The sequence below is a fragment of the Rhamphochromis longiceps genome, linkage group LG6 (genome assembly GCF_057381845.1).
Source record: "Rhamphochromis longiceps isolate RC_006_pf linkage group LG6, R_longiceps_female_GT1.1, whole genome shotgun sequence".
Classification (NCBI taxonomy): Eukaryota; Metazoa; Chordata; class Actinopteri; order Cichliformes; family Cichlidae; genus Rhamphochromis; species Rhamphochromis longiceps.
Genome location: NC_140562.1, coordinates 37,250,292 through 37,273,997, shown reverse-complemented (window position 1 = coordinate 37,273,997; position 23,706 = coordinate 37,250,292). Strand labels below are relative to the sequence as shown.

Genomic DNA, 23,706 nt, shown 5'->3' with positions numbered 1-23,706 from the left:
CGAAATAAACAGTTTTGCAGATTTATTGCACTTGTTTTTATTCCATATCTTTGGTGATGAGTGGACGAAGAGTCAAAAGTGAACTTGGTGGAAATGAAAACATTTATTCACAGGTGGTACAGTTCACGCACACACTGACATGTAGAGTTACAGCAAACAACAGCGCACAGAAACAGTCGTTTGGTTAATTTAAGTAGAAACACAAATCTCTGTTTATGAATTCTTCCCTTTTAAATCCACATTATCCTGTGGCTTTTTCGCCAGAGCTGATTGATCAACCAGGGTGATGCTGTTTAAATTATCATGATAACTCTTGTACTTATTACATATTACTTATTGCGCCTACTGTCACAGATATCACTCTGAAATGCCCAGCGTGATTTCGGTTAAATTTAAATCCCAGTGGTTTAAAAATTCCCGATGACATGATTTATACAGCAGATTTATACAAACAAAACTTTGAGTCACTGGAGTCAACATGTTGCTTCACCGTCTTCCATACAGCATGCAAATCCGATTTGGTTGTGGTGAGGTTTGGCTCAGAATAAAGTCCATAAAGGCGTAACTTTAAACAGCTTAGAGGTGAAATGGAAGTGTGCATGTGAGAGCAAGTAATGGACTGCAAGGCAGACTGCTTAATATTATTAACATTACTCAGTTCAGTCACTGGATCGTCAGGCTTCTTCTCAGTGCTTCTTTCTAAGAATAGTTTGACAAACTTATATACTATATGCTTTTGTCAACATAGCAGCGAATAAGCAGGAAGACCAGACTGCGTTTTAGTGCATTTTCAGGGACAGCATTGGTTTGTTTGTGGTTTCTCTACTCTCAGTAATTTACAGCACATTGTCTTTTTTCATTTCCCTAAATGACAGTTATTATTTACACATAGCTCATGTTTCTCTTTGGAAACTAATAAAATGACGAGTGAGGAGGTTTTTTTAAAACCAGTGATTGCGGGTGGGGCAAATTGTAAAAGGAAAGTCAAAACACAAAAGTATAAAATATTTCTTTTCTTCATCATTTTCCTTTTTGCGTAAAAAGAAGCAAAGTGTGACTCAAACAACACAGCAGTGATCAGGTGGTTTTCCTGAGATGAAAATGTCCCACATGTAAAGAATAATTTACCGTGCACAAGTTCATAGAAAAACATTGTACTGCACACTACCAATAACTGAAAGTATGGCTCTAACACATTCTGTGGCTTTTCTTTTCAAGACACGGGTGCTGTGGTGGGCACTGAAGTGCACAGTAGGAATCGCATGGCTTTATGCAAAGTCACTATGGTGAATGAGAGAGGAGTGTGGAGGTGAATGCATCACACTTTCGGAGGAGGTCTGACTGCTTCCCTGTCTTTGTCACTGGGGCCCCTCATCCCCCAGGCTGCCACTCTGTGCAACCCAAGACTCTGAAGCTTCTCCACCAAGTTCCAGCTAAAAATGTTCCTTCGTCCTTCTTTGTGTGAGAAAAAGTCTCCTCTTTTGTCTGATACTGTAGAAAATGAAGGTTTTCCAGTGCGGCTGTAGTGCAGGTTGTGGTGGGGATGACGGGAAGCTGAGATGCCGCGCTCTTGCAGCAGTTGCAGGAGTCCCAGTGATGAAGTGCTAAGCTCTGTGGTGGCTGTCTGGCCTCCCTGGCCAAAGTCCTGCTGCAAGGCTGGTGAAGTGCTCACGTGCTCACGGTCCCGAGAAGGTGGCAGGCCGAAAGAGTGAAGGCTATTAAAAAAAAAGAAACAAACAAAATATTAAAACTAAATGACATAACATCTCCTCTACAAGCACATGCATATTCATATAAACCGACTGGGAAAAAAAGACGATGTGAGACGTTTTGGTTAGTTTAGCACATCAACACTAAAAAGTGGAGAAACATGATGTTAATATCCCAGTGATGAGGAAAACAGATCTGGTGTGGAAGAAAGTGGAAGAGATGGTAAAAAATATATATATAATAAAAAACTCAAAAACAAGTAAGAGCAGATGTTACAACGGTAGGCGCAGCGTTAGTAGAAGATAACATGCATAACGGAAGTAGGACTCATGGCGCATCAAGTAACATTTACAGACCTCCCACTACATCCTACTTAGCATCTAAAAGCAGTGAACCAACTTTTTAAATTGTTTTACCGTGGAAGGCAATGCAGTACATTAGATTTAGGTAGATCTATGTTTTATAAATATATTAAAATGTTTACACAGTAAACTCCTTTCTAGACTTATTGATCACTCATTTCATGCACAGAGTGAGGACTGGAAGTGCTGGAGATCATGCCTCTGTCGTTAATATTACAGACACTAATCAAGCATTCAGAGTGCATTTATAACACCAGGCTCTTACTTTTCCCTGGTGGCTCCTTCTAGAGTTGGAGAAAGAGCCTTGACAGACGTTTTCTACCATTGAGAGGGTAAAGAATGGAAGTTAGGAAAGACAGAGCAACTGCAATCTGTAATATCTATACCTGTTTAGAGTGGACCTATTGTGCTCATTTTCAGCTCCACAATTTTATTCTTGGAGTCTAAATTAGTAGCCTTAGAGCCTTGGGGAAGTAATTCATTCAAGTCATCTTCTGTATAAAATGAACCATTTTAGTGTTGGTGCCTTTAAAGCCACCTTTCCTATAAGACAGCTTACTTCTGATTGGCTGTCCCTTGCAAACAGAATACTTAAAAAGCAGTTTGTGGCTAAGAGCTATGTGCCTGGGATGGCCATAGTGTTAAGAGCATACACAGTGACCTCATTATGTCAAACTTTGCCCATATTTAGTATCGCTGCACACAATTTCACAAAAAAAAGAAAACAAACAATTTAGGCCCGCTTTAATGAAACTGACACTGGGAAAAAAAAGTTTGGGTTAGTAAATCTAGTTTAAAAGGTTAATAAAAAATCCAACTAACACTGCCTAAAGAGTATTTACCTTGGCCAGAGCTGTGAAAAAACACAATGAGCAAAGACGAAATAACCCCAAAACAGTATGTTCTTACCTAGTGGAGAAGGAGGGGATGATTAGGGAGGGTTGGAGGACTTGGCAGGTGGTGATGGGATGTGTGGGAGGGGTCTGAGGGAGGTTGGGACCCGATGAAGAGACTGTGAGGTCATGGAGGGGAAAAAGGTAGGTTAAACTACACATGTGGGAAAGGACACACATCTAAAGAGTCACTAAAAGACTGAATGAAGATGAACCCTGCACTAATTTTGCAAGGAATGGGAGCTATCCTCTATAATGAGAAGATATGCACTTCAGTAAATATGTCATCTGGAATTGAGTAGAAATGAGACAACTAGTTGACTTGTGTGTGTAGTGTGCCAATGTGTCGTACCCATGCCGTGAGCTCCAGAGAGGTGTGACAGGTCTGGCTCATCCTCCTCCAGGTCGTTCAAGCTGTAGACGTGCTGTATGTCAACTTCGAGCTCCCTGAAGTCTTTAGTTAGGACTCCCGGGCGTGGATGCAGGATACCTCCCAGGTTTGGTTTGGCCAGCTGCTGCCACTGGTGCAGAGTCACTGAGCCTGAAGAGTAGAGATTCAGAAGGTGTTGCCACTGAAGTGTGTGGTAAAAAAATACAGATGCATTACAAATACTGCTCTCTGAGCAGGGCAGCTTTTCATCCGTGGCATTTACTACAGAGGCTAAGGTGAAGAAGCTCGTCATTTTCTGTCTTGTTTTACTTTCTTATGCTTCATCAAGACTGCACAAATGCTGAAGCAGGTTTGAAGACATGATTAGAGAAACATAAAGCTAAAAATTTTACCTTCCAGAGGTTTGACAATCTGCAGACGGTCAGGTAGGTAGGACCTGGATCCTCCCGAGGAGCCACAGGAGTGTCGGGAGCTACCGTTGGAGTAGTTGGTGCCTGTTGAAGCAGCTGGGCTGGAGGCCAGGCTGTAATTTGGCGTCAGGAAGCCACTAGAGCCCTCGCCTTCCTCACTGTCTGCTGCCAAGGCACGGAGTTTACGTTCGCGTTCCACATCGAAGAAAGGTCGGTCAGAAGAGTGGTTCTGCTGGCGGACTGAGAGTCTGCACAAGGCAGTTTCGAGATCCTGGCCTCCTGGTGTGCCTGGTTGACCTAAACGTTTTGGCCCACTAACGCTAAAAAGGAAAAATTAACAACATTATTTTAAAGTCAACATCCTACAGCTTCAAACTGTATCCCAAAATGTAAAATCTGTGTCGAATCTTTAGGCATTACTGTGGCATCTGATGTGCAGTCTTACCTGCTGTCTTCCTTCTGAGCATGATTGGAGCTCGGCTTGTCTTCCAAGTTCAGGCTGGCATTATCGGAGCCATAGTAGCTGGTCCGAGGGGTGCTGTTAGAGCTGGAAGGTGCGGACACCGGGCTGGAGCCTGGCACACCTGGTGAGTGGCATTGAGACCGCTGCCTTACAGCCTTGTTCACCACTTTCACGGTTTCAAAAACACGCCAGGGGTGGTTCCTGCCAGAGGAAACAGCAAAAGTAATGACATGAGTGTCTCTCTTACACATTCACACTCCTCCAAAAAAATATTCAGAATTGAAACTCATCAAAATTTTACACAAGCTACAGGGGGGAAATTGTATAATTGCCATTCATTTAGAAGCAACAAAGAAAACCCTTCAAACTTGAACTTAAAAGATTCTCCTCTGTTTGGAGACTCTTTTAACAAAAGAAACTACCAGTTAACAGTACCAGTATGGTACTGATAAGCAAAAGGGGTCAGTGTTGGGATATACCAAGGTGTCATGCTGTGTCAGTTAAAATTTAGCTGTAACAGTTTTAAGTGTAACCTACAATACCTTTAAGTCTATTAGCTTAACAGGCCTGCTGGCAAAGTGAATGCCTCACGCTATGGATCTTAGGCTGATGCAAAGAGTGAGGCAAGTCTGAGATTCTGTTTTTTCAAATAAAATGCGTTATTATATATCAGTGACGTATCTTTCAAATAGTATATGACATATACTATTTACATATATATTGAATAAATAAATGGTCAAATTTGTAATTGATTTTCACTTCAATTTGCATTTCAAATTCTGGTTCACTTTGTTTAACATTTTGGTTGATGATGTTCTTGTTCTTTGTAGTATATTGTCTCCTAAAACAAAAAAATTACCCAAATACGGGGAATGCATCCATACAAGAAATTAAATCAACAAACTACAGATTGCTTTGAATGCAAAATGCCATAACAAAGATGCACAGAGTGAGACACAGATGAAAGAGAAGAAAAAGCAAGAATAGATGTGCGTTTCATTTTTCACGTTTCCTTTTTCATTTCTACGGATCATTTTTCATGGGGGTAAAGTCACTGTCTCCACTATTAATTTGTTCAGAATTTCACAGACTGATTAAAACATATTTGCAATGTTCTTCTTCTTTGTTTATACAAGAGAACGCAAAACAATAAAAATTATACTAGTTTGTAATCAACTACTGGCCCACTCCATTTTCCTGACACCATCTAACACCTTATAAAATCATTAATTATCAAATACAAAACTAACATTAAGCATTTATTCAGCTAAATCATGGATGGATGTCAAGTAGCGTCATTACACACAATTGACATTGATGTAGTTCTTTTAACAGAAAACATTACGTACTAACAAAACGTAAGTCAAGTAAAACTTGTTATTCCCTGAAATCCAAATCGCATAAATTTAATCTAAAAAATTACCACAACAACACATAAACATGTAACATACTAAACCTTACTAGTAATTATTTTCAAACATGCATCAACTCAGTCAGTACTATTGTACCGGCTGTTTTTTTTCTTCTGTAAGGAATGTGTCTAATAAAAGCTGAGCTGCTATAAAAGTAAAAGCCACTTGACGAAGGCATTTGAGTTTAAGGTGTGATAGGGCAGGGAGTGGAACTACCACAGAATTTAAGTACTTAAGGTATAAAGGTGGTTTCCCAGAGCTGAACTTGTTTAACCTTAGTTATCTCTGTAGTTCTAGAAAATAATTCTTATGAAAACAGGAACATGAAACTACAACTGCTACTCAATATTCACGGTACAATCTGGTCAATTTAGACCAGACAAAGTGGATAAGGATTTTTTTAAATGTGCATATAAGCCAAACAGACGCAGGTCACAGACTCACTTGTACTCTGAGGGAGCTGGGGTGTCTAGGCCTTTGCGGAAAGTGCCTTCAATCTCTGCTGCCAGTGAGTCCATGGGGAGGACTGAGGCCAATGAAGTGTACCGCTGCACGGTGCTATTTGGCAGGCTCTTGTTTCGAAGATTTTTAATGTCCTCTCGGGCTTCGTGGAGCATGTCCTTACACTCTGAGTACTTGTCCTGCAAGTCCTTGAGCTAGAGACAGGGGGTGACAAATCAGTCAAACTGTAGATCAAGGGGGGGAAAAGTGTCATGCCACTGACAAAATACACAGGAGCAGCTGAATATATATATGTAGAAGCTTGCTATGATAAGCTTCTACACATACACATTTGATAATAAATCACCAAGCGGTGCTGGAATCAGCATATCTATCTAAAGCCAAAAATGGGTTTCTGTAAACACCTCAAACTCTACATCTGTGTCTATATTATGAGAGCTTTTCAGCCACACACAAAGACAAATCAAAACTGAGCTCATGTAATCATCTTAATCCAACACCAAAAATGCCGTTGAAGTCACAGAGATTACAAAGCGAGTATCTTACCTCAGATTTCAGTTTTTGCTGGCTCTCACGGGAGGCATTCAGCTGGTGGTTTAACTCCTCGTTCTCATGGGTGAGCTAGACGGAAAGAGAACAGAATTCAAAAAGTTTTAACACAAGTATTTAATATAATCCATAACAAAAGCTGTGCACATGTGTGAGCCTCTCACCCCTTTGCAGCGTGCCTGCAGGTCAACGATCTGAGCGAGCAGCGAGCTGATTTCCTCCTGCTGCCTGAGACAATCCTCTACTTTCCGCGCTAGCTCTTCCGACAAGTCAACCACCTGCTTATTGGCAGATGCTGAAACACACAAGTCCCATAAATTTCCTTGTGCCTGACTTATAATTCTCATTTTCATTGACTGAAGCAAGACTGTGACACTTACAGAGCTCATCCACACACACCATCATCAGCTCCTGTTCTTGCTCCTCGTAGATTGATGTCTCCGTTGAGAGCTCAGTAGCCTGCAGAAAAAATTATTAATAATCAATTATCATATGTGATGCTGAACAGCAGTCTTGAAAACTCTGTGTGCAATGTGCAAAGACGCACTGCATACTGTACTATTTATTTTCAAATAAGTGAATAAATAAACACATAACAAACAGGAATATCTCTTTAATTTCAAAGTTAGTGCATACCTCTAATCTGAGCTTGCGGTTCTCCTCCTCTAAACCTTTCAGTTTCTGCTGTAGGAAGTCATAGTGGATGAAGTTGGTGAGTGAACTTGATGATTCATTCCTTTTCATTCTAAAGAAAGAAAGAAATGCATTTATATTAAATAAAATCCAAATTTTTATAAGAAAAGTGATGAAAATGTTGATGTTGTGCGCTCTGCTGGGAAGGTGATTGGCTGCAGACTCCCATCTCTGCAGGACCTGTACGCCTCCAGGACACTAGGGCGTGCAGCTCGGATCATAGCTGACCCTTCTCACCCTGGACGCAGTCTGTTTGACCTGCTCCCCTCAGGCAGGAGGTTCTGGTCCTTTCGCACCAGAACCTCTCATGAACAAACCACATGACTGTTCCTACCACTAACACATGACCCTACACTGTGCTCACTGCATCATTCCATGTTTGCACCGATCACCACCTGCACTCATGTATATATCTATCTACTTAGCACTTTTAATTTTTATTTTTATGTTTATTTAAGCATTATCTGACAGTATGTTTGCACTAAGTACTGCAGCAATTTCCTAATGTTGTAAACCTGCTCAACATTTGGCAATAAAACCCTTTCTGATTCTGATTCTGATTCTGAAAAAGAGTGATCAAGTGCTAAGCCCTGTATAAATAGGCTATTTTATAATATAATTAACGCTCAAAATAATTAGCATGTATCACTGCGATGAATCTAAGTTAACAGAGTCTAATAATGTGTAATAGGAATGATTAACTGCTGATGGGGAGGGTTTTACTAGCTGAAGACATTGAGAGGATCAGTGGGGATGTTCTGACGTCTGTTTACTTATGTATAAGCCCAAGGTAGTAACCAACAGTGTAAACACAATCCTTCATAGCGGACATTCACCATCATAAACACTGAGGAACATTTTGGTACCACTACAGCATGAAGTCCACTGAAAGTACTTTGTGATAACATCTTGAAGCATAGTTAGAGTATAGGATGCATTGCACCTCTGTTACAGATTTTTAGACAAATACAATTTTAGTCAGAAAAAAGCTACATATGTTAAAGTAAGACTTATACACAATATGCAAAACAAGTTGCCAGCAGCTCGTCATCATTCAACCCTGTGCGTTACACCATGTGCACATTTGTGTACTCACGGTGACTGCGACTGAGCGTTTTCAATCTCCTCAGTGCTCGCATAGAACTGAAGGAGGTCATCTCGCATCGAGAGCTCATGGCGCAGTTGAGCAATCTAGGAAAACAAGTCACGATCACTTAAGCACAGCAGAGTGTGGCACAACAAAGATGAAATATTTCCATCTCGCTATACAGGTGTGTATCAGGAGCCTTTCTGTTTACCTCCTCCTTTGCAATTTCAAGCTGTTCATCCAGCATTTCATTACGTGCCGTTAGTTCTTGGTTTTGCTTCAGGAGGGACTGGCCAATCCGTGCTGCCAATTCCAGATCACGCTCTTTCTGCAAAGTCATAATCAAACATATAAATTAATAAATACGTTGAGATATGTTTAAGGTTTTAAATGATTTGATTACACTGTACTAATTTAAACCGTAATTATGTAAGACCAAAATGTTAGTAGATAGCACTGAGAGAGGTGACAAAAATATGCAGAAAACTGTGGCAAACAGTGATGATCTGTGAGGCAGATAAGTCTAATCCTCTTAAATTCCATTCATCTGCTGTGTGTCTCTGTCTTACCTCCTCCAGCAGGTGGGTGACCGCCTTGATATCATGATATGTCTTGGTGACCTGGCCAACTCTGTCTGAGGACAGCACTGTGGGAGGAGTGAGAGATGAATTTAATGAATGAAGGAAAAGACATAACTGTAGATGGTAATGGAAGAGAACAGCAAGAAGTCAGTCGTGCTAACAGCAGGATGGTGTAAGGCTAACTAGACAACTAGATTGCTTTTGTCACTTTGATCTCTTGCCGTTTCTACTTTACAAATACCTTTAATAGGTTACATGATATTACGGTGTAAAGACTTTCCTGATATTTCTTGTCCATTACTGTAACATCTCTTTCTCTTTTTCTTTCTCTATTCAAAGCTGCTGTGCTTGGTTGCATTTGTCGATGCACTGGTGAACCTGAATTATCAAAAAGATAAAAACAAGATGTCCACTGGAGTGAAGAAAGACCCGCCTACCTGATAAAGTTACATTATTGCTATTTATCATTAACCAGATCTCGAGACACAACAGCTCCACATGGTCAGCCACAAACTGATCCTCTTAGCTTGATCCTTTTTAGCCCAGATAAGACGCCACTAAAGACCTCGTTCTCCTGGATGCTAATATAGGTCTATGTACAGGGACTAAACTGACTAGGTATTCACACCAGGAAAGGATAACAGTGGCTGGCTATTGACCTGTAACTTTGTTTACATCCTGTACAGTGAAGTAGACATACACAAGCCAGTTAAAGCTGAAGTGGCGAACAGGATTAATCAGTCATTCGTTTAGGATAGATAAGACAGATTTTACATTAATAGCATTCATGTAATCATCATTTCTAAATTTCAATAGGTTAAATTATTTTTCAGACATTTACTAATAGGTATGAGGCGATCGTGGCTCAAGAGTTAGGAGTTCGCCTTGTAATCAGAAGGTTGCCGGTTCGAGCCCCGGCTTGGACAGTCTTGGTCGTTGTGTCCTTGGGCAAGACACTTCACCCATTGCCTACTGGCGGTGGTCAGAGGCCTGGTGGCGCCAGTGTCCGGCAGCCTCGCCTCTGTCAGTGCGCCCCAGGGTGGCTGTGGCTACAATGTGGCTGCCATCACCAGTGTGTGAATGTGTGTGTGAATGGGTGGATGACTGGATATGTAAAGCGCTTTGGGGTCCTTAAGGACTAGTAAAGCGCTAGATAAATACAGGCCATTTACCATTTTACCATGAGATCGTGGTTTCACTTTGTTTCTGTCTTTGCAATAATGCCTTTAATTATAGGTACTGTTTAGTGGCATGCCTCATTTGTGTAAAATGCATATATACAGTGTTTTAGAATCTGCTTAAAGATGTGCAGACATTGGCTGGATTAGCTTACGATTCTGTATGCAACATCTCTAAAGTTAAATAATCTTACTTCAGATGAAAGCTTAGCTAAAGAGATGGGAAGCTGCCTGGCACACAATTAGACTGTCCTGAATTTGGCCTAGAAACACAGTGATTGGATAGCTGTGTCAGTATCTAATCAGCCTAATGGAAGGAACCCAATGTTAGGCTGGACTGTACCGCATTGCTCTGTGTAAGAACACTTTATATTGGCCATAACTTATAGCATGAACCACATCTACAGGATTTATTTTTACTAAGATCAAAGAAAAATTTGGTCATTGTCAAAATATGTGAGATCAGGAACTTGTTGAAGACTTCTCAGGAGCAGTAGAGGGGATCATGTGTCAAAGCCAAAGAGTTGATTCTAGGACACACACAGAGATGACAAATGATGCTTGCCACCCTTTGGATTCAATTTTAATGCTCACTGTTGGCTATGTAACAGGTCAGCTGGCAGGATAATATGTTTCTCTCAAGGACACTGCAGCAAGGCAAAAGCACTTGAATACCCAGCCTCCACTGAATGATAACACTAGCTCTGCAGGTCTGCATCATAAAAGTCAGGTCAGAGATACTGTCTAATGTCTCGTATTAAAATCCAATCTCTTTAAAATGTGAGCATAATCAAACAAATGCAAGTGTTACAAAAATCCTGAAATTTAATCTGCTAATGAAAAAATGTCACATGTTCAGCAACATTTCAACAATAGAGATAAGACTTCAAGGTCAATAATAATCCAAACTGGAAACGAAACAGCAAATCGTCACAGTGATGCACGTCTACTTGTGCACTAATGTGATGACCACAATAGAATCTGTAAATTAACAAAGGTTAATCAGATAATAGGTTAACTTCTTTAAATCCTATTGTCCTGAAAGTGCAGTGCTAAGGGGAAAGTCTGCAGCAGGACTACTGGTAGGAACACATTTTCATTTTCACATATCCAAAACAATGACATGTTAAACCAAGAAGAAACACTACTTTTTTACATTTTACTGCCTAATCTCAGTGGTTACAAGAACATTAAACTGAAGTTAGAGTACTGTGTATTATTTACACCCTCTATCCCACTGGCCAAAATACCTAATCTATTTCCTCTTAACCCAGCTGTCACGGCACAGAGCAGATCCAGGTAGAGGTTTTGGGGTCTAGGCTGAGCTAAATCTAGTCAAGTTCAATGGACTGCAAGTCTAATACTGTTCCTTAATGACTTAGGTGCGCTTATGACGTCTGTTAGGTTGAGGGATCAGACGGACATAGATGAGCTCCAGGAATAACATTTACAGTGATCATTGATCTGTATTGTTCTGAAGGTGACCATTTGATAGGATTGGCAGGATAAAATATTTGTCTCACAAGACTTCCTAGTGCAAATCTGTCTGTACATTTTTAGTGCAGTTTAAGCAAGTCAATAACAGTATTAAGGGACAGATCCAAGTTAAAATACATGTCACTAAAAAGAAATATAGGACTTATATTTCTGATTAACATTTGGTTTGCACCGTCATGCACACCCACACAACATGCAGCACAGAGGGGAAAAAACACAGCTATAAATGCACACATTAAATAAAAGGCCTGGAACATGTCACACAGTCATTCAGATAAAAAACAAGCCTACATAGACATGCATTTACTTATAAAGTACTAGAGCAGTACCAGATTTTTTTTTGGTATACAAACTGATCTGGAGAAAAAGCAAAAAAAAAAAATTATGTTATGTAAAATGTCTCAATTTGGCAAATGTCAGTTTAAATTGGTGCATTTTAATGCACCAGTCACATTTAGGAAAAAGCTCCTGAAATTATAGGATTGGAACTAGAGCAGCAGTACAGTAATGCACCTGCAGTTGTTGTTCCTCAAAAGCACATCTATTAAACAGTAGTCATTCTTAGAAAGAGAAATATGTCTAAATTCTCTAACTTGTCCTGCAAAAACTAAAGCTAATTTTGCTTTTTTCCCCCCTTTGTTTGTTGCAGGAGAAAGGAAAAAAAATATATAGTGTAACGCTGGATCCATACAGTAAAAAGAGAAAACACAAAATGGAATGACCGAGAATTATAATTTGATCGCTTGCATACACAGCCTGGTTGTGCTGCTGCAGCATGCATGGGCATACACACTCACAGGTACTCTGACCTTCACAACACTAAAAGGAAAAACTGAAACTGAATACACTTACAAAACTTTACACCTCTTGATGCTCTAATTTTGAACTAAAGCTTCAAGCAGGGTCTGCAAAGACTCGCTTTTTGTTAAAGGTTAATCTTCATTTGCACAGTGTATCTTCAGTGACACAACTGCACCCTGCAGTATACGCAGTTCACCATTAAGTATTAAAGTGCTTAGATAACGAGGACCATGACAACGCAATGTACTACAGAGTACACCAGACAAGAATATCTGAGTTGCACTTGAACTTGACCTTTAATATTTTACTTCTACATTCTCTTATTTCTATTTTCTAAGTATGAGCTCTGCAGAAGAAGATCAGCACATCTCACCTTGTGTCACCTCCCTGCAAAGGTTGTCATTGTTGTTGTTGTTATTGTTATTGCTGTTGTGGCATTTGTTCTCCTCTGCTATTTCATCTAAAAGACTGGAATGGCTCCTCTCCTCCTCGTCTCCCTCAGATGCTGAGGAGCTCCACACCTCCATGGTGATGGATGAAAAACTGCTCTCTGTATCTCCGCAATGGGTTAAATCCCTCGTTCTTCTACTCCTGCTGTCTGTCAGCTGTGCTGTGACAAACCATTTGTGTCTCTGGCATGAATCTGCTGGCGTGTGTGTAGGGTAAAGCAATATCAACTAGACTGTGTGAGTGAGTGAGTGTATACGCCTCTATTTGCGTGTGCATGAGAATGTGAGCTGCTTGTTGTTAATATATAATCCGTCAGACTGTAAGGGCCATCTGTCGTCATGCCTGCCTCCCTTCACCTGGCCACGTTGGACTACCGGGTAAGAAAAGAGGGGGGGAAAGGAGAAGGGGTAAAGGAGGCATCAAAGTCTAAATGGCAAGCCATAAAATCTGATATTTATTCATTATTGTTAGCAATAATTAAAAGATATGAGTGACATGAGACTACAAATGACAATAATTCTGGTTGGGGCATTTGGTGCAGTTCAAAAGGATGCTGCACAAAGCCCACCCACCCCTGTAAACCGAGCAAGATAGTAGCTTCCATCCATGCCAGTGGCTGGTCTAATTCTCCTCACATACGCAGTACCAGATAGAGGAGGGGGCTCTGCGTAATAGTGGTGCAGGCAGAGTCACACCCACCCCCACAGGGGACTGATGGAGGCAAAAGCCTCTGTTCTTAATTACTGAGTAAGTTTTCACAGATAATAATAAAATGAAGAAGTTTTTTGTTTTTCTCTGTAAAAATATTACAGACACTAAAATAATATAAAAGTCACAAATATTCTACATCTTCATCATATATGTCCAGTCTGTGCATCTTGTGACTTCAGTTGTTGCCCAAGCCAAAGCAGTTTCTTACAATCAAATATTTACCTTCTAATTAATTTTTCACCCACAAACTGACCGTGTGCCTGTCAAATTCTGTAAAAGACATTCATGCATTTGTTATTCCCTGAAGAATGCACGTGAATTACGTGCACGTCCACGGAAGGAATGGTTCAACCATGAGACAAGAGACAACACAACTAAAAGAAAAGCAAATGGTTATAAGGAAGTAATGATGTGTGGACTTCGCCCTTAGTAATAAAAAAAAGTGACAAAAGCTTCACTTTCAAGTCACCAGCCAGAAACAAAAGAAAACCTGTAGTCTAGCACGTTCATTAAAAAAAAGAAAATCCTGCAGATATAGTTCTTAAGATCACCTTATAAACTTTGAGTAAGAGCTCAATAGCATGAAATAGGACCCTTGTGTAACTCATTGTGTGTTTCTTTGTTTACTAAGAGTCAAATGTTACTGATAAAAGTCTGCAAAGTGAGAGCTGATATCATTGATATGAGCTGATATGAGATCATATTCATGCAGGGGAACACCCTGGAAGGTCACTTGCTACCTTGTTTTGCTTCAGGGCATCTACAGAAAAAACGTTGTGCACAGTCGTCACGTAGTGCTCGCATCTCTGGTTGTGATAACTTTATGATCCTTTATGGAAAGGTAAAACATGAATCAATATCCAAATATGCTGGAGAACAATGTTTCTAATTGAACCAAAAAATCTCCTTTTACTGCATGCCTGAGCCGCTTCATGGTTACTTCCCATGCACTCCTTGTTAGGGATCACTGGTTTTGTGAATCATTACTGTTATTTTTGATAGCGCTAAAAAAATTATCTTAATACTTCCTTGACAAACTGGCTATACTACTCATTGTTTGTTCAGTTCATATACGTTTTCACATTAGGTTAAACAATTTCCAATGCTAAACAATTATATTTATTTTCTGACCAGTTACTTACAAGAAAGTCTAATTTTTAGCTCCTATATGTTCCACAATGTTATAAGTTGCTACATTGGTTCTTTAGAGCAAAAACTTAGCAGGTTTTTGGCTCTTTAGCTGTATGCTCAAAGAATGCAGAAAGAGCAAAGTACAACAGTAAAGCTATAGGCTAAAAAACCAAAATAATGAACTGAGTGGGATCAACATCAGTGATTATTTGTGGATTTACCTTACAACATAGAGCACCTTGAGACAACGCCTTTATACATTGTGTATGTGGTTTGATCTACTATCATTACATAAATATTATTAAACAAATTCAACATTCGATGACGCGCCAGATACTCTACACAATGCTAAAATATGCACCAATTTCAACATTAACTATGATCAATATTTAGAAAGAGATTTAATCTCAATTCTAGAAATGATTGAAAAGTGTTTTTCATTAACTAGCATTATATCAAATGAGTCCAAGACTGCAAACGAAACACAAAGAAAGAGCACAGAGGAGCAGGGTGTGAGCTTAAGTAAAGAACTCAAACAACACCATATGCCACATGCCAAAAAGAGTCACAGCAGCATGGCACAGTCTGCATGGGTCAGGTTAGTCTGTCCTGTTCCGTATAGCAATACGTGGGTTGGCATCACGTAGGTAGAGCCTATTTAACATTACGAGGACACAAACATGCAATCCTATTACTATAAATCAGGGCTATAGGGACAGGAAACCACTCTAACTCCTTTTTTAATTTTTAAAATATAGAAACAAGCAAAAACACAATATAAGGTAATGGGGCAGTTATTTACATATTTAGCTTCATATATAAAATTATTCCTTATGAAAAGAGATCCAACTATAATGACAGAAACATACAATAGTATAATAGTGTATAAATGTATTAACAAAATTATTAATTCAATATTTAATACCTCAAAGAACTACAGAATCCAAATCTAGGATTCTCTCATCAGCTGTATTTTATAATTTGAGAGCAAGTCAACATGTTTCAGGACAATAACAACAGATGCATTGAGTCTTGCAGCTACTCTATAGTAGTTCATGATGACTTTATTTAAAACAGAGGATGTATTAACATCAGTGTTGCAAGTGACTGCCAACATTGTCTTTGTAGTGATGTCAGAGTCGCCATTAGGATATGCTGTTTGCGGAGCTGCAGCATAAACTGCTTAGAAGTCATGACTGCTTAATCGGATTAGTGACATTTGACATCTGCGACTCACCTAAATGTGGTGCGTGTGTGCGCGTGGGGGAGGTTGGGTGCACAGCACGACCAGAGAGATGGAAGGTCCTTTTTATTTCTTACCACCAAGTTTAAACATTATGAAAAGGAGCTTCCTGAAATATTTATTCTCCATTTAAAATAATAAAATAAAACATTTAGCATAAATGGAAATGAAAGGTTTAATATTTAATATTCCAAGTTTAATACTCGAAAACTGTAAGTTTGTATGACTAGTTAGTTTATCCAGTCTTTGATCAGAATAAAAACTAAATGCACTATAGCAATGACACATTCACCAAACTTTATAGGCCATAAACACAATAATGCAGCTTACTATTAAAATTTTCATATTCACTCTTGTGAGTACTGTTCCCTTTATATCTTTACAAAGCAAACCGAAACGTGCTTTGTGTGCTGCACAACAGCTAACTAGTCTGTTTTCGATTACTATGTTGACAGGCGCGCCTTCACATTTATTGTCTTTCCTTCAGTACCTTATCGAGTACAAAGCGGCCGTGAGAACATTCTTGGCCAACCATCAAAAGTAACATATTAATGTTCAACGAACCAAACCTAAACTTTACTCGGGCAAAGACTGAGCTCTAAAACAAAAGGCAAAAAATTAACACAATGATTGTTTGATTTTTCTCTTGGGACAATCTCTACATTTTAATTAATTCTTACTTCCCTGTGACAATACGCGTTTTTATTCTTGTGATGTTTTAAAGGTAAAAACAACTATGAGGAGCTGAAGTCAGTACACGTTTACTAAATTAAATAAACTTTTTTTTCCCCCCTATGGCAACAATGAAACATTTTGGGAGATTGAGCCCACTAAAAAGGCAGCAATTCAGGAAAGTGAAAGACTAAACTTTAACACAACTTAAAATATTTTATCATCATGTTTATCTATCGTCTGTAAACACAAGTAGAACTTAATTTTGCATGAATCCATAGATACTACAGTTTCTGTTACAATGGCAAAACCAATTCTGCATAAATATAATTTGATTGACCGCAAACGTGCACATTGAATAAAGACTCAGAGCTGGAAAACTGAAAACTGATTGCAACTTCTACAAAAGGTACTTTGAGTCAGGGGGTCATTTTCCATACTTGGATTAACGTTTCAGCTGGATTACAGCTTTGTTCACGATCTGATGTCATCCTGGAATTACCTCTTCTCTGAAACTGTTTGGTTGGTTGTCAAAGTGATATGTCGGTAAGGTCAAACCTACTCGGAAACAAGTTAATTTAACATAAACAGGATTAGATGGCAGCCTTAAACAGATCTCAGTCGAAATATCTACCCGACCATGGATCAAGCATTCTTGTAGAAGGAACACACTGACAGAAGGAAAAACATTTGAAATTGTAATTATACTGTACGACTTTAAATATGCTTGTATTTTTTTAAAGTGAGAGAGTCACGCTAATTCAACTAGAAGAGACAAACTAGCATAGGGTAACTATTAGCACATCACAAAAGGAGCTTAGCTTGATGACGTTCCCTGCTACTGCCACCAAACATTTACGTATTAAATGAACGAATTACACAACAGGGCCTGTGATAATCATAGACTGTATATAAAACACAGACTTTAACGTCTGAAGATAGACATCAGTGCACATATATTTAAAGTTGCATTTTTTTCTAACGTCCTGCAGGGGGAGACTGTGGTAGCAAAAAGAGATCTGATTGAACAGAAGTACAAGATAACAACCTGATTGCACAATTCCTTTATCAATTCACGGCATATATAAACAGGAAAAAAATAAAGTAGTAAAGAAAAATAAGGAAATTTGTGTTTGGTTAATTATTTCTTTGTTGCAAAAATGCTTCTTAGCAATAAATATGTATAATAAAGCTTCCAAACTACTGTTAGAAAGTCTGTTTATTCCCCCTTAAATGTGCCACATCTAATGCATTTGTGGGTTGAGCAGCAGAGATGAGAATGTGGGCTCTGCCCATGGAAATGTTGGCAAATCTTCTCTACCCCAGGTACTCTCTAACCAGACAGACCACACACAGCCAGTCTCTAATGTCCACTCCAGAGAGGCCTTCAGAGATGCCAGGAGGCCTGCCATGACTACCCTTCATCATCAGGCCCATTTGCATTGGTGTCAGCAGCATGTGCGCTAGAACCTGAAAATGTGAAGGAAAGTTATGTTCAGCAATGACTCCAGATTCTGCCAGTGGTAGTTGGATCCTAGGGTCAAAGAGATGCTATGCTGATTACGGCACCAACAGGATATCTACTTTTGTTGGAGGCGGTGTGATGGCGTGGGGCGACATCTCCCTCACTAGAAAAACAAGGCTTGTTTTGGAGTTATCTCAATGCAGAGAGATATCAAGATGAGATTCTGCAACCAGTGGCAATCCCATATCTCCACAGTCTGGAACAGAACTCTGTGCTCCAAGATGAGAATACTCGCCCCCATAGAGCAGGGTTTATTAGAGACTACCTCCAAAATCTGGGAGTGGAGAGGATGGAGTGGCCTGCCTGCAGTCAGGATCTCAACCCTACTGAACACCTGTGGGATCAGCTTGAGCTTGCAAAGACAGCAGACAGCATTCGTTCCAGAATGAATAACACAATCAAACTGGCTGACTTTCAACAAATGCTGGTAGAAGACTGTGACGCTGTCCCACAGCTGTGCGTGACCAGCACGAGGAGGAGGTGTCAAGCTTTTGTGCCTGTGTATGGTTCCTCCACCGTTTGTTAAATTAATAAATTGTCACAATGTCTTGTTTCTTCATACTTCAATCTTCAAATCCAACAAACAACACCAAACAAAAGCTGTTTGGCATCAGCAGAGAAGATTTGACAAGTTTTTCATGGGAGCAACCCACATGCTCAACTCTGCTGCCCAACCCAAAAATGAATTTCCCTTACAAATGTCTTACCATTTAAGGAGAAAATCAACAGGCTTTCTAATAGTATAGGATTTGTAGCAAAGAAGCATTGTAAAAAAACAGGAAAAAAATCATCCAAACACAAATTTTCTTACTTTTAGTGTGGTATTATTTAGAAAATCCTACATCTTCAATTATCTCAATCACAAGATTTTCAGAAAATCTGACCCCTGCCCTTGACCTTAGAGGGATTCTAAGATTTTTAGTACATGCACCTACGATATCAATCACAAAATCCTGAGTTTCGTCATTCTTGAGTTATCGAATTTACAAAACTTGGGTGTCCACGCTACGCACCACCCGGGGGAGTGGCGACAATACCCATTCAGCCTCTAAGGGCAAAGAGGTAAAAACCCACAGCAAACAAACAATCAATCTTATAATGAATGAAAAAGAAGATAATGTATGTTTTGGAATGACTTAAAGCAGTGGTGTCGAACTCCAGGCCTCAAGGGCCGGTGTCCTGCAGGTTTTAGATATCACCCTGTTTCAACCCACTGAATCAAATGATTAGTCCATTACCAGGCTTCTGGATAACTTTAAGACATGTTGAGGAGGTAATTTACCAATTTAAATCAGCTGCACTGGATCAAGGACACATCTAAAACCTGCAGGACATCGGCCCTCGAGGCCTGGAGTTCGACACCTGTGACTTAAAGTAATAACTTTAATAGAAGAGCTGATGGTTTAACCTGAAGAGAGTTTTCAAACAAAGACATTCCAGAGTATTAATAAACTGAAACAGTTTTGATGTTTAATGTTTTAAAATTCCTTCACTGTGCATGTTTCACAAACAGCTACAGTACAATAAGTTTGTTGCTGCTTTAACAAGAGTTAAAGAAGTCAATAATCCATTTTTATAGCCTTTCTAACAACAACTTTACAGTTCAGTCAGAGCTGAAATGAAACAGTACTCACAGAAGTATTTGAGTGTTTCCTCAATCTGGTCATGTGTGAGTCCCAGTACGACCTCTGGTGGCACCAGAGGGGTGTGCAGCCAGTCGTCGTTGTCATATCCAAACACACTGTCTGCTCGAAGAGTGTAGTTGGGTTGACCCTCTGATAGGAGGCTCACTATCTCAAGCTCCGGCAGATCTGAACAAAGGTCTGAGTGTGGGGATTGTTTGTGTGCACATGTATGTTTTTAATGAAGATTGATGAGTGTATGGATTAATATGAGAGAGAGGAAAAACAAAAAGAAAGTGGACATTAAGACCCAAAACAAAGCCAATGTCACCTGCAAGTGTACACTGCCCTCTACTGACAGATGATTGAATCTGCAATGCAATGCAATCCCTTAATACAGTGGTTCCCAAACCTTTTTTGCTAGGCCCCCCTTTGTTTTACAAGAAAAATGTCTCCCCCCCACCTCCCGCGCGCACGCACACACACGCACACACACGCACAGTCACATCTCCAACCACACACACCCATATTTTGCTCCATTATTTCACACCTCAAATATTTTGTAAACAATTAAGCAAATACAAGTAATTTGCAATAAATTACAGGTAGTAATAAAATAAACTACTAACTCTTTTATGCTACGTCCACAGCTACACGGGTATTTTTGAAAACACAGCTGTTTCGTCCACACGTAAACGGCGTTTCGAATCACCGAAAACGGAGATTTTTCAAAACTCCTGTTTTGCGTTTACGTGTGGACGAGGAATGCAGAGTTCGTCACGCAACGTCAAAGGTATGTGCCTTTTTCACGTCACGCTGTGCGCCACGTTATTGTTTACATGAGATGAATTGCAGAATGGCAGATAGTCAGATTAACAGTATTTTGTCTCTATCTTCAGTTTTTACACTTTGTTTTTTCAACATTGCTATCAATACATTTTTCAAAAAATGCCTCTCTGTGCCTCTCTGTCACACGGACAAACTGTGGGATACTGTTTGTCCGTGATTTAGACAGGGGGAACAAATCGTGGCAGGATCAGCCTGATATTATTTGTATCCCACTGTAACTTTACTGTATAAAGAGCTGTATAAACATCTCCAAAATGTCAGGAGTAGTTAGTCATTACAAGAAGTGTTTGTGAACTAAAAATCAAGAATGTGGGATCCTGTTTGTCCGTGATTTGAAGAGCCCAGCGCTGCTCCCGACGCAGGGAAAACCAATTATGCAGGGGAGACCTATCTTGACACTTGTGCAGGTAAAACCAAAGGACAGATATGCTTCACCATATTTTCTAGTCTTTGGCTTAGAATGAAGTTGGTTTGGAAACATATTCAGCTATGCTTCATCTCCTGCTTTGCGTTTGTGTGGGCGTCCCGTACTAGCAGTGTCCAAGCGTTTTGGGTTTTTTCCCCTTTTCATACTGCGCCCTCCCTGCAATGGCTCTGCCCCACACTTTGGGAAGCTCTGCCTTAATAGATGCACACTGAGTCAGAATTAACTGAAGAAACATGCAGATCAGCTTAGTTCACTTGTATATTTAGGTAGGACACTGACTTTCAAACCACCATTAAAAAAAATAAAGACCTACCAGTTAGAGTTGACACATCATGGCAGGCTCGTTGTCCCAGCTCACTTAAGTACCCCTGTGAGGCAATGTGAAGAGGCTGAGGGTCCACGTCCAGGGACCCCTTAGCCTCCCCCTGCCCCTCATTGAGGGAGAAGGCTGACTGGGTGTCCAGATGGGCCTGTGGGGGCCAGAAGGGAGGAGAAAGAGAAGAACGAGGAGAAGAAGTGAGGGGGGTTGAGACAGGGTGGGACAGCTTGGCTGGGGCTGGGGGGTTCAGGGTGAAGGTCAACTCGGAGCCAGGTGTCCCACTTGGAGACTGAGGCCGCCCGGTTGCTCAGGGGGAAAACACAGGCATCCAGGGCATTGGGCTCTGACTGAGACTGAAGGTAATGACTAGAGAGAGGACAAAGAGGAAGAGAGAGGAGGAAACAAAAGAGAATAGAAACATTAGAAGGTTTCAGAAACCATCTGCAGTTATCTCCATGACAAAAAAAAAACAGTTGCAGCTAATGTTGTACACATTAGAACATGCACATATGTATGTACAACAGTGTTAATTTCGCTGACCGCTAATTTTGTCAACAACCTTTTATTTATGACGAAAGTGAGACAATACCTAAAGGTGGGATGAGTTTGGAAGTGATCCAATCAGGAGTAATATCCTTGTGCAGTAACATTATATGTGTGAAAAACTCCGTTTTTCCTGAAGAGCAGTTATATGGATACAAATCACATTTGATCTCAAAGAAACTACAACACTTTGTAAACTGTTTGGAGAAACTCACAACACAACAAATTTTTACAGTTTGTATTTTAGTCACTGGAACAACTTTAAATTTAGTCGCACAAATCTTGTGATATCTAGTCGACTGAAACTAGACTAAAACTAAAAGAATTTAGATACTTAAACTATGACCTAAAGTAAAGAAGTAAAGTAAAGCTAAATCAACATTTCCTCCATATACATACATATACATATATACATATATATACATATATACATATATACATATATATATATACATACATATATATATATATACATACATATATATATATACATACATACATATATATACATACATACATATATATACATACATACATATATATATATACATACATATATATATATACATACATATATATATATATATATACATACATATATATATATACATACATATATATATATATATATATATATATATATATATATATATATATATATATATATATATATATATATATATATATATATATATATATATATATATATATATATATGAGCAGCTGGATAGCGTAGTGGTTAGACTACACGCCTTTGGAACAGAGGATCGCAAGTTCGATTCCTGCCTGGGGCGTCTGTATCCAGTAAGGGTCCTAAGGCTAGACCCCCTATGCTAAGCAAGCCTACCGCAGACATGAGCGAGACAGATAAATATGAAGGCATGCCGGCTCGGACGTCGCCCGGATCAACAAGGTCCGCGTCAGGTGTTGAGGAACCAGGGCACCCTGACGAAAAGTGGGCTACTGGAACAAGAAGGCATCGGTGGGCAAGGGACGAAAACAGGGCGTTGTTGGAATGCTACTACGCAAGTAACCCCGGCGGAAGGGGCTACATGAATAGGATGAGGGACCTATGGATTCTTCGATACCCAACATCCACAATGACGGCGAAACAACTAGTAGCTCAGTGTTCCAACATTCGAAAGAAGGGACTGCTCTCACAGCTAGAGATTGACGAGGTACAACACAAATGCTACGGCAAGGAGGAGTCAGGACGCCAGGTCAGGGGGGAGATATCATCACCCCCACCCGAGATTGGGTACATAGCCCCAAGTGCGATAGGAGAAGGATCGTTGAGTGCGAGAGGAACTGACCTGAAAAATAGGATCATGGCCAAGCTTGAAACCTGGATCCCCCGTAGCCGGTTACCAAGATTACGTGAAGTACCCTCAGAAGGTCTGCTAGATGATGTTAATGCAGCACTACGGGCAATACCTACAACCACGATTACCGACACTAACAAGCTGATCTACAATACGGCAGCAGTGATCAGTGAGATGCTTGGCTACAAGTTGAACAGCCACAAGGGGCAGTACCCTCCATGGAGAAGGAGGCTAGAGGGCAAGATCAAAGTAGCACGGAGGGAGGTTAGCCAACTAACGGAGTTGCAGAAAGGTGCAACGAATAAGGTGCCTAAGAAATACAGCAAGCTGTCCATACCTGAGGCCTTGGAAACTGCCAAGCAAAGACTCACAGCCTTGGCCAGCCGCTTGAGGAGGTACACCA

At 40.0% G+C, this 23,706-nt stretch overlaps 1 protein-coding gene across 1 annotated transcript; it reads right to left on the bottom strand.

The window, feature by feature from the left end:
• Nucleotides 1–92: 92 nt before the first annotated feature.
• hap1 (huntingtin associated protein 1) lies at nt 93–22,088 on the bottom strand. Its single transcript, XM_085408851.1, is given in 17 exon segments — nt 93–1,338; nt 1,340–1,715; nt 2,982–3,084; nt 3,318–3,506; nt 3,749–4,086; nt 4,212–4,430; nt 6,086–6,297; nt 6,650–6,724; nt 6,817–6,947; nt 7,033–7,111; nt 7,289–7,397; nt 8,442–8,536; nt 8,644–8,760; nt 9,002–9,078; nt 19,856–20,044; nt 21,433–21,744; nt 22,028–22,088. Coding segments are annotated over 17 exon segments (2,739 nt in total). The 3' UTR covers nt 93–1,281.
• Nucleotides 22,089–23,706: the final 1,618 nt, after the last annotated feature.